This window comes from Chelonoidis abingdonii, chromosome 2 (genome assembly GCF_003597395.2).
Source record: "Chelonoidis abingdonii isolate Lonesome George chromosome 2, CheloAbing_2.0, whole genome shotgun sequence".
NCBI lineage: Eukaryota > Metazoa > Chordata > Testudines > Testudinidae > Chelonoidis > Chelonoidis abingdonii.
Genome location: NC_133770.1, coordinates 97,893,855 through 97,907,607, shown reverse-complemented (window position 1 = coordinate 97,907,607; position 13,753 = coordinate 97,893,855). Strand labels below are relative to the sequence as shown.

At 42.7% G+C, this 13,753-nt stretch overlaps 1 protein-coding gene across 1 annotated transcript; it reads right to left on the bottom strand.

The window, feature by feature from the left end:
- Positions 1–2,941: 2,941 nt before the first annotated feature.
- YAE1 (YAE1 maturation factor of ABCE1) lies at positions 2,942–9,503 on the bottom strand. The gene is made up of 4 exons (XM_032793440.2): positions 9,364–9,503; positions 6,879–7,150; positions 4,391–4,512; positions 2,942–3,551 (listed from the first exon to the last, which is right to left on the bottom strand). Exons 2-4 carry the CDS (start codon positions 6,993–6,995, stop codon positions 3,113–3,115), a joined length of 678 nt encoding a protein of 225 aa, XP_032649331.1. The 5' UTR covers positions 6,996–7,150; positions 9,364–9,503; the 3' UTR covers positions 2,942–3,112.
- Positions 9,504–13,753: the final 4,250 nt, after the last annotated feature.

The window sequence follows — 13,753 nt, the reverse complement described above, 5'->3', positions numbered from 1 at the left end:
ATCAAGGGTAGGCTGGGTCCCCCAGGATAACTACAGGCATTTCAACATCCCAACTGTTATTTTCTGGTCTGGGAAGTAATTCCCTGCTGCAGCCGTTTTAAACAGAGTAGTGTTCCTGAAGACACGTTGAGCGTCATGAACCCTTCCCCGGCCATCCCACGTGGATGTTTCCCAGCCATCCCACATGGATGTTGGTGAAACATCCCTTGTGATCCACCAGTGCTTGCAGCACCATTGAAAAGTACCCCTTGCGGTTTATGTACTGGGTGCTCCAGTGCCAAGATAGGGATATGGGTTCCATCTATCACCCCACCACAGTTAGTGAACCCTATTGCAGCAAAGCCATCCACTATGACCTGCACGTTCCCCAGAGTCACTACCTTTCGTAGCAGCACCCTTAGTGATTGCTTTGGTTACTTGCATCACAGCAGCCCCCACAGTAGATTTGCCCATCCTGACTGACTGGTAGCTGTCTGGCATTGCAACCTTCCAGGGGGCTATTGCCACTCGCTTTTCAGCTGTGAGGACTGCTCTCATCTTGGTATTCTGGCGCTTCAGGGCAGGGAAAAGCAAGTCACAAAGTTCCATGAAAGTGCCCCAGCCACTGGGAATCATCCCACACCTGCAACACTATGCGGTCCCACCAGTCTGTGCTTGTTTCCCGGGCCCAAAATCAGCGTTCAATGGCTAGAACCTGCCCCATTACCAGCATGATCTCCAAAGCACCGGAGCCTGCGGTTTGAGAGAATTCTGTGTCCATGTCCATGTCCTTATCACTCTCATTGCTAAATTGCTGTAGCCGCTGCCTCCTCGCCTGGTTTTGCAGGTCCTTGCTCAGCATAAATTGCATGAGAATGCGCAAGGTGTTTACAATGTCCATGACTGCTGTCTTGAGCTGAGCAGGCTCCATGCTTGCCATGGTATGGCGTCTGCTCAGTTCACCCAGGAAAAAAGGAGCGAAATGGTTGTCTGCCATTGCTTTCATGGAGGGAGGGGTGAGGCTGTACCCAGAACCACCAGCGATAATGTTTTTTTGCCCCAGCAGGCACTGGGATCTCAACCCAGAATTCCAATGGGCGGGGGAGACTGCGGGAACTATGGGATAGCTACCCACAGTGCAATGCTCCGGAAATCGATGCTAGCCTCGGTACATGGATGCACATCGCTGAATTAATGTGCTTAGTGTGGCCGCGTGCACTCGACTTTACACAATCAGTTTCCAAATACGGGTTTCTGAAAAATCAGAATAATCCTGTAGTGCAGACATACCCTTATGCAGATTCCCTGTCCATCTAATCCAGGCTCTTGTCTCCCACAGATTATGATAATGCTGATGTTTCAAAGGAAGATGAGAACCCAAGATATGGCAAAAATTTTAGTATCCTGCAATACCCAAAGTAAGGATGAAAAAGAGGGAAAATAATTCTCCTCACCAACACAAGCAGAACTTCACTCATTTGGCATGACAGGTAGTATTACCTATATTTTGAATTAGGGGTCAAACACTGCTGTGCATAACCACATCAGAAGGCACAGTGAGGCTCCACAGCTTCACCCCCATCACTTCCCAAGCAAGCCACAAAATCTGCCCCCCCACGCCTGGCTCTGCAGAGAGCTGCCATAGTACTCTGGTTCTGCACTTCACACAATAGTTGTGCTGCATTTTGAGTAGCTTACACTTATAGCGGAACTGGCCTACATCCTCTATTGCAGGGGTAGGCAACCTATGGCACATGTGCTAAAGGCGGCATGTGAGCTGATTTTCAGTAGCACTCACACTGCCCAGGTCCTGGCCACCGGTCCGGAGAGCTCTGCATTTTAGTTTAATTTTAAATGAAGCTTCTTAAACATTTAAAAAAACCTTATTTACTTTACATACAACAATAGTTTAGTTATATATTATAGACTTATAGAAAGAGACCTTCTAAAAACATTAATGTATTACTGGCATGCAAACCTTAACTTAGAGTGAATAAATGAAGACTCGGCACACCACTTCTGAAAGGTTGCCGACCCCTGCTCTATTGTATGTAGCCAAATGCACAATGCCATAGCTGGGTGGCAATTTTTTTTTAAAACTTTTGACAATCAGATGCCTTACCCCAAGTGGCAAAAATCATCCAAGATTTTCCTACTATATAATTGATATCCAGTGACAAACAGATTTTAAAGTGCAGTTTTGCTTAGATTCTCTTGCCTTTGCTAGTTTAAGAAGCTTTCTTGGAAAGTTAACACGTGTAAGGTGGCAGGCACTGGTTTAGGAAGGAACATGCTCAAGTACACTACAGTTCTACTTTAAATAGAGAAACTGAAGTTAACTGCCCAGTCTTAATATTCACAGCTTACTAAAACACTGGTGAGGGGAGAGCCTTTTGTGTTTTAACCTCCTGTTTCAGATGAAGTTTTGTTCTAGGTACTGCAACCAGTTTCAGTGAAGTCATGCTCTGAAAGCAGAGCTAACTACACCAGAGATTTGTGATACACACAATTTGATGTAATGCAAGGCTTTGTTCTATTTTGAACTAATTAAATTGGCAAAACATCACTCAAATATTTAAACAGAAAGGAGCAGGTGCTGCCTATTTCTGTATATGCAGTTCCCACTTGTTCAAACGAGTTCTTCACCCCCACTACCTTCTAAACTTAATAGCAATATTTACTTTTAGTTTCGGTACTCTAGGAGCAACTTTTCTAGGCATAAGACTCAAGAATCATTTAGTTCCTTTTCTGAAAGAGAATATTAATAGAATATTAATTGAATAAATTAGAAGAAAATGTTAGATTCCCAGAGTAGTGGACACATTAGTGCCGCTGCAGAATTAGACAGCTATGCATTTGCATAAGTGGAGAGTACTTCATATACACGAGTTAAATTTGTGTGTGAAAGCAACTTTTTTTTTTTTTTTTTTTGTTACCAACAACTGAGGTATGACAGAATATGATGAGAGCAAGGGTTGTTTTATTATGTTTTAAAGGGAAACATTAGAATCAGATCACTACATTCCCATGAAATTAAATGACTAGTATGACCACCAACCTTTGAGCCACAAATAAAATACAAGCCTGTCAAGTTAATTCTTAGGATCAGATTCCACTGGGCACAAGAAAAAAGTTAACTTTCCAGTTTTTGGACATGCTGTAATATGTCCAGTGACAAGCCTAGGTGCTCTCCTAAACAGAGAGTCTCTTCTTTAAGCCAAGCAAGGGTTGGCCTTTCAGAATGTGTGTGTTCTTTTGTCCTTCTCCCACTGTCAGAATGCAAGGAGTCAGCCTGACCATTACTCCTGCAAGAGTTTTCACTCAACTCAGACTCATTTTTACAGAGTTTTCCAGCTTCAATTTCATCAGATTCATTCTCTACTGGAATTGTATGATCAAGGTCCATGTCCTGAACAGAATCCAGAATGTCTCCAAGGTAGGGCTGTGGACTGATAGAATTCATATACTTAAGCACACATTCTTCATACTTGCCAACTTCAGCCAGGAGGTTACTTATCTTATTCAGCAAAGCAGAAATTTGCCCATTAAGGTGACACCAAGACAAGAGTGCACTAAAGAGAAAACAAAACAAGTGGAAATAAAAGTGATTCTGAACACCTGCAGTGAGTTGCATGTTTGCTTGAGGTTGGGTGAAAAGGTGACTAAAGTAAAAAACTCGTTCCATTTTTGTGTGTACATTTCACGCACATGTGTTTCAGGAAAGTTCAACAGGAAGAGCTGAATGTTCAGCCAAAAGTGTAGATTCAGATAACTCACTGAACCACTAATCTCCTGTTAATTTTAAGTGAGGAATGGGAGGAGGGCTAAGAATTACCACACCACATTTTTTTGTTCTGAAGAACAATTGTAATAGCAACAGCCAGTATCACATAGTAGCATCTGTTGCACTGGTGGTAGTTCTGACACAGCGTGTGATGGTTGCATTGGATTACATACTCTTGCGTCCAACAAGGGCACAACTGTGCTTCACAAGGATGTCTCAGCTAACCGAGCCAAGGGTCAGACAAATGCTGAGGCAGGGTTCTCAGTGACAGGACCACAGCCCTTACCAGAGAAAATCAGACTGACCTCTAGTATGACTGTTTTGATTAAAATGCAAGACCAACCTTTTTGCTACCTAAAAAATTATGGCTGATACTCATAGCATAGCTACAGGCATTTTATGAATATTTTACGTAATATAATCTGAAGCATGAGGTGACTAAGTAAAATTTTCCAAAGCACGTAGATGACTTGGGAGTCTAAATTCAGTTTACTGTGTTTTTAAAATGGGATTCAGCTCCAAAGTCACTTTTGAAAGTGTTATCCTGCATCTTCTCAGCATTTGACAAACAGTAGATCCAGATTTCCATATAAACACACTCCACAATCTCAAAGCTTCAACATTTACCTAAGGGTCCCTTTGAGTTGGCCACAGGTCATCATCATCTCAGCACCCTGTTTGTAACCCCGATTGAAACCCTGCTGAAGTGAAAGCTCTTTCCCAGCCTCAACACCATCTCTATAGCCTTCCTGAAAGCAAGACGAAAGGTTTCTGGTGTGAGTAATCCAGCTACAAGCAGAGATTATTTTACAGGAAATAATACAAGAGCTGAAATCTATACAAACATTGAGTTTCTTGGAATGCGTCTTTCTAATTTGGCTAGATGCATGCAAAACTTGTATACTGTACTGTCCAGCAGAAATGAGAGATTCATAAAACTAAAAGAACAAAAACTTTTCTTAGTGTTTTATAAACATGGTCATTTTGACTCCCTTTTTCAGAACTATATATAGTGAGGTCAAAATAATTGTACTGTAAATATCTTTCTTTGTTCTACGCACATAGTAACATGGATTAGAACAGCAATTCTTGTCTTCGTCCATACTACAACCTCAAATTTCAACAGCAAAAAAAGTTTCCAGACCCCTTTTACCATATACCTACAAAAAAGGGATAGTTGTCATCACCCGCAGGCTGAGAAGCTACAAATGAAAACACAGAACTTGCTCTCTGAGATGGACTATTTTCTGCTCAAGGAAATTGGAGATGGTGGAATTTCAACTATGAAAATATCAGATGTGGTTATACAAGGAGCTAGCCTCAGGAGTATCTTGAAACAGCAGAATAAAGTTTCCTTGAAGCAGCGAAAATTCAGACGCCTTTTTCAAAGAACAATGCTCTGTCTAGTCCAGTGGTTTTCAATCTTTTTTAATTTGCAGATCCCTAGAAAATTTCAAAAGAAGATGCAGAGCCCTTTGGAAATCTTAAACATGGCCTGCGGACCACAGGTTTAAAACCATTGCTCTAGTCCCACAGCAGTACCCTCCCTAATCTATGGCCCAGACCATAGCTTCCCCACCCTGTTATTTTAATCAGATGTTGATCACCCAAGAGTGGAAGTTTAATGTTCCTGGCACCATGACTCATAGTGATGCTATATCATTAAGAGCTTATCCAGTGTCCATTAAAGTAAATGGCATGAGATCAAATCCTAAGAGTCTAATACAATACCAGTTGATATTGGAGTTTTGCCCTCCGTCCTGACCCTGCAGGATTTTAGGACTTCTTTGTTAACATGAGCCTTCATAAAAATTAATTTTTGCCATTATTTTCAGTTCTATAGGAAGGCAAATTAGAGGAATTACTATATATTGGTTACTATAGGGCTACAATGAACTACTGATTTTTAATCTGGACCTGCCATTGATTTAAGTGGTGATTTCCAATATTTTTAAAAATGCTAAAATATGGCTCATACATCTTCATTTGCCTTGTTTAATTATATCACTCAAAATTTACAAACACAGATCTCCTATCATGATACAACGGGCCTGAGTCTGGACTTTGTTTTGGTTACATTCCATATATTTCTCTCTAGCCAGATGAACCAGATACCTCATAACATGTGGCATGTATAGAATCATAGAACTGGAAGGGACCTCAAGAGGTCATCTAGTCCAGTCCCCTGCCTTCATGGGAGGGCTAATTATCTAGACCATTCCTGACAGGTGTTTGTCTAACCTGCTCTTAAAAATCTCCGATCATGGAGATTCCATTACCTCCTTAGGCAGTTTAGTCCAGTTCTTAACCACCTTGACAGGACGTTTTTCCTAATGTCCAACCTACATCTCCCTTGTTGCAATTTAAGCCCATTGCTTCTTATCCTATCCTCCAAAGTTACAAAAAACAATTTTCCTTTCTTCTCCTTGTAACAACCTTTTACATACTTGAATATATATGGACATTTTACATGTTCAATGTACTATGCAAACTCATTAATACTCATAACACACTTGGGAGATAGAAACATATTATTGCCTCATTTTATAGTTAAAGCAAATGTACTCAAGGCCAAAGAGCAGGCCAATGGCAACACTGAGATTAGAATTCAGAAGATTCTTCCTGCCAACCTGACCTCCCACTTCTGTCTTTTTAAAGGGAAACTTTGGCAGGCACCCAGGGACTGTTTTGCTATTGTTGTGACCTCCAACAATAAAGTGAACAGTCACATGACTAAATTTGCATATTTTACCTCTGATAATACAACCTCCTATTGAGGTTCAGGAATTTATACAAAGAACACCCATGAGTAGTTGGGGGAGTAACAAACATAAATAAATTATGCACCAATTGCAGATTAGATATGCAGAATTTTGGCTACAATTTCTCAATTTGCAGGCACTCTCCCCCTAGAAGAATCTCAAGTGTGTTCTGGTTGGCAACATTTCCTTAATAACTTGCTCAGTTTTTAGTTCATATGGAACAAATTGATCTACAATAACTTTTAAACAGCCATCCTCCATTTCCGCTTAAATCACTCATGCAGGTATCAATTTATGTATTAAAGAAAATAGCTAAAAGGCTACTAAAATAGTGTAATGGTTATAAAAATTACTTTGACTCTTTTCTCCATGGTGCTCTTCCATTCTTTCTGCATTAGATGCAGTTCATCAGCATCTTCATCAAACACATCCTCACTGGGCCGGCTGACTGCAGCTTGCACCCACGACATTGTAGTAGTAACAATAAGGATTCCAGTACATGTGGTAAAAGTGTGAGAATCTGAGCATCAAGTTAAAACCACAGGTAGCGTGTACAAGTTTTGAGGAAAAGTAACTAAAGAACCAGAGATCTAGAACCTGGATGCACTTGACTATCACAGTACACCTGTAGAGATAAAAAAGTCAGACTGTCAAAGAAAAGCCATCTTGCAAGGTCATAATTTCAGCCATCTCTTAATTTCTTTGTTCCCAATAACAGTAACACACATACAGAGATCAAACTTACCATCTCTATTTAGGATATTTTATGCCTCGAATAGAAAGATTTCTTTATATTTTGAGTAAAAGGATTATCTATTTCCACCTGAAGCTTATTAAAGATTAAATGGGTTGTTTTAACTTTTGTACTGAATAAAGCACAGAGAGGTTAAAATGTTTGCTTTACTCACCTAGTTGGATATGTGCAATCCAGAAAATTCAGCCACCCAGAAATGGGTAAAGAGAATTACAGCAAAATCTGTTTTATGGACACCACTTCCAATATGCAGTCTTCATTGTAAACAACAGCTTCCAAAGTTTTTAGTATTATTTTGTTCAATCTTTAGGGAGGGGAAATGCTCTGTCTACCAGTTAAAAGACAAGACTGGGGATCCAAGAGTCCTGGCTCCTGTTCAAAGTCACATATATCACCAAACGGATTCACTTAATTTATTTATGCCTCGGAATTTATTTATTTATGGAAAACATGGATAATACACATATTGCCACCTTACAAAATTGTTATCAAGTTTAAGGTATTCATGTTTGTAAAGCATTTTGAGATCACAGAATGGAAGGTGCTATATAAGTACCAAATAATATAGTTTAATTAAACCACCACCACTAAATAACGTGTTTTTATTGGTCCTTTGAGTAGTTTCACAGCAGTCCCCAAAATGGGGAAAACTAATTAAAAAAGTGCAGGGGCAAAAGGAAAGAAAGATCATGTAAACAGGAAGAAAAGAGATCCAATAAGTCAGACATAATTGACTTGAACTGAAAAGAAAGTAAGAGAGGATTGCTCACTGGCCGAAATTTAGAAGACTGCTCCATGGACTGGCCCCCTGGATAACGGGAGCCACACATTATGGAACAACACAAGGAAAACCTGAGGACAGAAATAGTAATTGCACTCCAATGCCCTATCTATTACTCCACCCTGCTTCTTCTGAGACAAAGCAATAAGACTGAGTGGAAGGATTGATGAGAGATATATACAGTACAGATATATCTGTCCACCTGCATTCCTCTGTTACTGATAGGAAAGGTGTGAGGACACTGATTTTCATATACAGACTCTTATGTTATCTTCAGTGCGCTACTGTTCCCAAAAATCACACCCTTCCCCTATTATCACAGTGCTTTCCTAATAAACACTTGAGACGAAGAGCACAATATGCAAGGAGAAGATAGTTTCTGTTGTCATGCGTGCTTCACTCAATTTCTTTCCCCACACCAGGGAAACAGAAGAGAGATAAACTGTATTACTAACCCCAAGCATTTAAAAATTATGAGTGAGACCTCAAAATAAAATACTGAATATCTAACTGACTTAAAAATAACATATTTGGGGTTCACTTTATTTGCCTTTTAATGCTGGAGCCTTTAGAGTTTGTATTTTCAAGTCATCCCTCCCCCTAACCATGAGGATTAGAATTTTTTTTTTTTAAGTGAAAGCTGAGACCCTTGGCTAATATCACGATTACAGCCACTGTGTATCAAGAACTATGACGTCATAACCAAATACTTGGCATCCGAGTTGGCAGTACTGAGGACCATCATCAAACCAAAGAGGTGAAAAATCCCACCAGACAGAAGTAAATTCACTCACATGAGATTAAAACAAACCACTCCCCAGCACAGATATTTTAGTTATGTGTGTATTTCTGGTCTACTTCCCACAGGGGCAGAAGTGCAAGGAACGGGGCGGCTCCAGGTATTCTGCCGCCCCAAGCAGCGCAGGCAGGCTGCCTTCGGGGGCTTGCATGCGGGTGGTCCCCAGTCCCGCAGATTCGGAGGTCCGCCGGCAGAGCGCCCCCCGTGGCTTGCCGCCCCAGGCACGCGCTTGGTGTGCTGGTGCCTGGAGCCGCCCCTGGCAAGGAAGCGATCTGTGCCACATGCTGGCACTGTTACTGCTGGGTGGGCTCCTAATTCTCTAGTGGAAGGCTTCCCCCACCCCGTTTGTGCCTGATTATTTAGAGACAAATTCAACCTCAGTCCCACACAAAGAGACTAACACAGTCTCCTCTTTCAGGCATTAGCAGGCGAGGGAACCGAGATTTCTTTCCCTCCAGCCCCTCCTCGCTCAACCTGATACCCCCCCACACGATCATCCCTTACCAGGAGCACAGACTCTTCTGCCAGGACTAGCAGCCCGCTTTGCTCGCAGCCTCTGGTGAAGAACAGAACGCGGCCATTTTGTCTAAGGGCACGCTACCTTCACAGCTATTGGAAGCAATGTGGGAACAGCAGCCATCTTTGCTAAGGGCGGCCTCGCTGCCAACCCCGCGGCAGAGAATGCAGGGAAACGGCGGCCATCTTAACAGACGGCCGCCTGGCTTCACACGCACTTAAGATAATGGGGGAGAGGGGTTGGTGGCCATCTTTAGTAAGGGCAAAAATTGTTTTTCCGGAGGTCCCGTCTAGATTTCGCGCGAAAATCGATTTTAGATATGCAATTTCAGCTACGAGAATAGCGTAGCTGAAATCGAATATCTAAAATCAATTTACTCACCCGTCTTCACCGCGCGGGATCGATGTGCGCGGCTCGCCATGTCGAATCCGGAACTCCGTTTGTTTTGGTGGAGTTCCGGAATCGATCTAAGTGCGCTCTGGGTTCAATATATCCCTTCTAGACCAGACGCGATATATCGAACCCCGAGCAATCGATTTTAACGCGCCGAAACAGCGCGTAGTGTAGACGTAGCCTCCGCAGCCTCATTTTAAAAGACCGCGGGCGGGGCGGCGGGATCTGCTCCTGCATCTGCGCTGGCTGGGGCCTCAAACAGGGCGCATTCATAGCCGTGTTATTGTCACCCCCAAATCTTCAAAGTGTATGTCGGCATCCCCAGCGCCTCTCAGTCATGAGACAGACTTAAAAATAATAAGATTTAAAGATAAATCAAGGAGTGAGTAAAACACTAGTGCTGCTTTGCCTTTTGAGCCTTAAGGGTGCACATGGATCATGCTTTCACATTTTCTCCAAAACTATGAGGGCTAGAAATACAAAATGCAAAAAAAAGGTTGAGATTCTCATCTAATCACTTGACTACAGGAGCTGGGGCTCTAAAAACACCAAATACTGTTCTAGGGTTGCCACTTGCCTGGGTTTTACCCGCACAGTCCAGCTTTTGGCTTGTGTGTCCAGGTGCCTGGTTTTCGGCAGGACACAAAAAGCCTGGTTACCCAGTATGGTATCCTACTTGAGACTCATGCTAAAAGTCTCAAGAGCTGGCAACACTGCATGTGTCCTGTCTCTGGAAACCAACCTTGCTGGGGCTTTTTTTTTGTCACTGCCAGTCCCCAGGGACTACCTGGTGCACAAGCTGATCATGGAGCCCACAGCTTAGCTCACAGGGACTGTGTGATGATTCATGATACTCTTGCACTGTCCATATGGATTGTGTAGTGCTTAGAACCACTGTGGAAACAATACTAATGTGTCTGATGCTCCGATGTGAACAGCATAGGGGGAACTGGGGATAGAACAGGGTCACTTTATACCCTGAGCTGTGTCTGTGAAATGCATGATGGCACAAAACTATCTAGGAAAATTCACTCTCCAGATCTGCAAAAACAAGATCTCAACATCCAAAAACCAACTAACTCCCCAAGCTCTCATCATCATACTGTGACAATGAGGGTCCAGATACCCCAAAAGGAGAACAGAGGATTTGAACCCTAAAGAATAAGCAGTTGAATTAACTGAATATATAAAATGTGTGTACTATAAAAGTATGTTGAGTCAGGTTTTTTATCAAAGCTTGTAATTTTCTGAATTTGATGGTCTTTATAAGATATGTCTACAGACTGTGATTATGTATTTATGTAGAAATACAACTCTGCTCATAACTTGTTTTGCAACATTCAGCTCCATGTCACAGTACAGCAGTTAGGCAGGGAGGGGCTGTCTCCCCAACCAAAGGCAACTAGCTCCAAGCACCTAGTAGTGTACAACCAAAATGAGGATGTGGGTGTGAGAGATGGGTAAATATTTCAGGTTTTCAAGAAACCATAAATTATACTGTATCACTACCTTAAAATATTCTGAGAATTTTCTTTTGACATAGCATTCCATGAGGATAAAATGTAGCCTTCAGCACATCAGTAAAGTATTTATAAACTGCTTGCTCTCATAGACTCAGAGACTTTAAGATCAGAAGGGACCAATATGATCATCTAGTCTGACCTCCTGCACAAAGCAGGCCACAGAATCCTACCCATCCACTTCTATAACAACCCCCTAACCTATGTCTGAGTTATTGAAGTCTCCAAATTGTGGTTTGAAGACCTCAAGCTGCAGAGAATCAACCAGCAAGTGACCCATGCTCCATGCTGCAGAAAAAACAATGGTAGCAATTTCACATGTGCTAAACAGGTTTTCTGAGAAGCTGCAGATTTTGCTTAGCTTAATTATTAAATCAGTCACTACTGGGTATCTTCCATCCTCCCTGATTGGGCTGGAGGGAAAGGATCTAGGCAGTGGAGGTCACTGAATTACCTGGCTCAACATCAAGCTAGTAGAACACTCCATAATCACCAGTGTACAAGAAAAATAAATAATATGCTGAGGTCAGAGAGGGACCAGGCTCAGGAAAGAACGATAGGCCTGGTCTCTACACCTAAAACTTAGGTCTACCTAGCTACATTATGCAGGGACATAGTTAAGGCAACCTAAGCCCCCTATAGACACCGCTAGGTCAGTGGAAGAATTGTTCCTAGGGTGACCAGATATAAGACAAAGCCCTGAATATTGCGATTGTCCCTATAAAATAAGGACATCTGGTCATCCTAATTCTTCCATCAGCCCAGTTACCACCTCTTGAGGGGGTGGATTAACTACACCAATGGGAAAAAAAAACTTTTTGTCACTGTAGCACGTCTACGCTATGGTGCTACTGTAGCACTCTAACGGCCCCCATAGCATCTGTAGTGTACCCGTAGTCTTTATGTGAGCAGGATTAGGAGGCTGGAGGCAGCAGCCTGGGAGCTGCCTGTGGAGGGAAGGCTGGGGAGCAGGCAACATGAGAGCTGGGCACCCACATCTCGTTATTGGCAGGAGGATACAGAGCAGTGGCCTGCAGACAGGAGGATGTATATGTAACCCTTCTGCCCATCAGAGTTGGCAGCAACAAGAGCCGGGTTCAGTATCTAGGGGTTCCTTTTCAATAACACAAGGCAAAACTGGCTCGAGCCCTCACCCAGTGACCTGAGACAATTACATACCACCCCCCGGGCGCCTCTAAGAGGCAATACTTCCCCTCTCGCAAGCGCAAAGTGAATGTAGCAAAAGCCTTTTAATAAAGGAGGGAATCAATGTGGCATTATGTGGGGAAACACCACAAACAGGATTCGCAACGCAAACCATGAGCAAAAGATCTACCCCAAATAAGTTTGGCAGTATTCTTTTCCCCTCAAGGTCTTAAGTTCAGCAACCCAACAAGTCACCTCACCTACAGTTTCTGTCTTTGAGCAGTGCAGCCCCAGAGTCCAGCAACCCAAAAGTCACCCCTCCCACAGTTTCTGTCCTTGGTCAGTGCAGCCCCCAAATTCATAAATTCATCTGCAGAGTTTACGTCCCAGCCTGAGTGGAAGGGGGGGAGGTACGGGGGCACCTTACATGCTCTGCTGCTCAGGTCAAGGGCTGATTGCCACGCCTCTCCGTGGGGTTCTGCGGGTATGGCTACACTGGCACTTTACAGCGCTGCAACTTTCGTGCTCAGGGGTGTGAAAAAACACCCCTCTGAGCGCTGCAAGATGCAGTGCTGTAAAGCCTCAGTGTAATCAGTGCGGCAGCACTGGGAGAACGGCTCCCAGCGCTGCACGCTACACCCGTAGAGGATGTGGTTTACATGCAGTGCTGGGAGAGCTCTCTCCCAGCGCTGGCGCTCCGACCACACTCACACTTCAAAGCGCTGCCGTGGCAGTGCTTTGAAATTTCAAGTGTAGCCGTACCTTGCTACAGCCTTCACCAGCCGTCTTGCTAGCCGCTCCTCTCTGTTAGCCGCCCTGCTAACTGCACCTCTCCACTAGCTATCAGAATATCATGTACCTGTGAATCAGTGTCCACGTTTATATGTATTATTTATAGATGAACTATCAAGTAAGATTGACATTCAATTCTGACTGGGAACTATAGCAAAAATGCATACGTGAAATTTCCTAGAGATGGTTTAGGGTGTTCTATATAACCTAACTAACTTAATTCTCACTGTTTAAGAGCTGTCATATTCTACTCAGGAGCATCTTTTTTTCAAGATTTTTAGCAGAAACATTTCCATTTTACTAAAAAGACTGATTTAATAATTTAGCTAAGCAGAATCTGCAGCTTTTCAGAAAACCTATTTAGCACGTGAAATTGCTACCATCGTTTTTTCTAATGGCATGAGAGCAAGCAGTTTATATATCCTTTACTGATGTACCGAGGACTACATTTTATCCTCATGGAATGCTATGTCAAAAGAAAATTCTCAGAATATTTTAAGGTAGTGATACAGTATAATTTATGGTT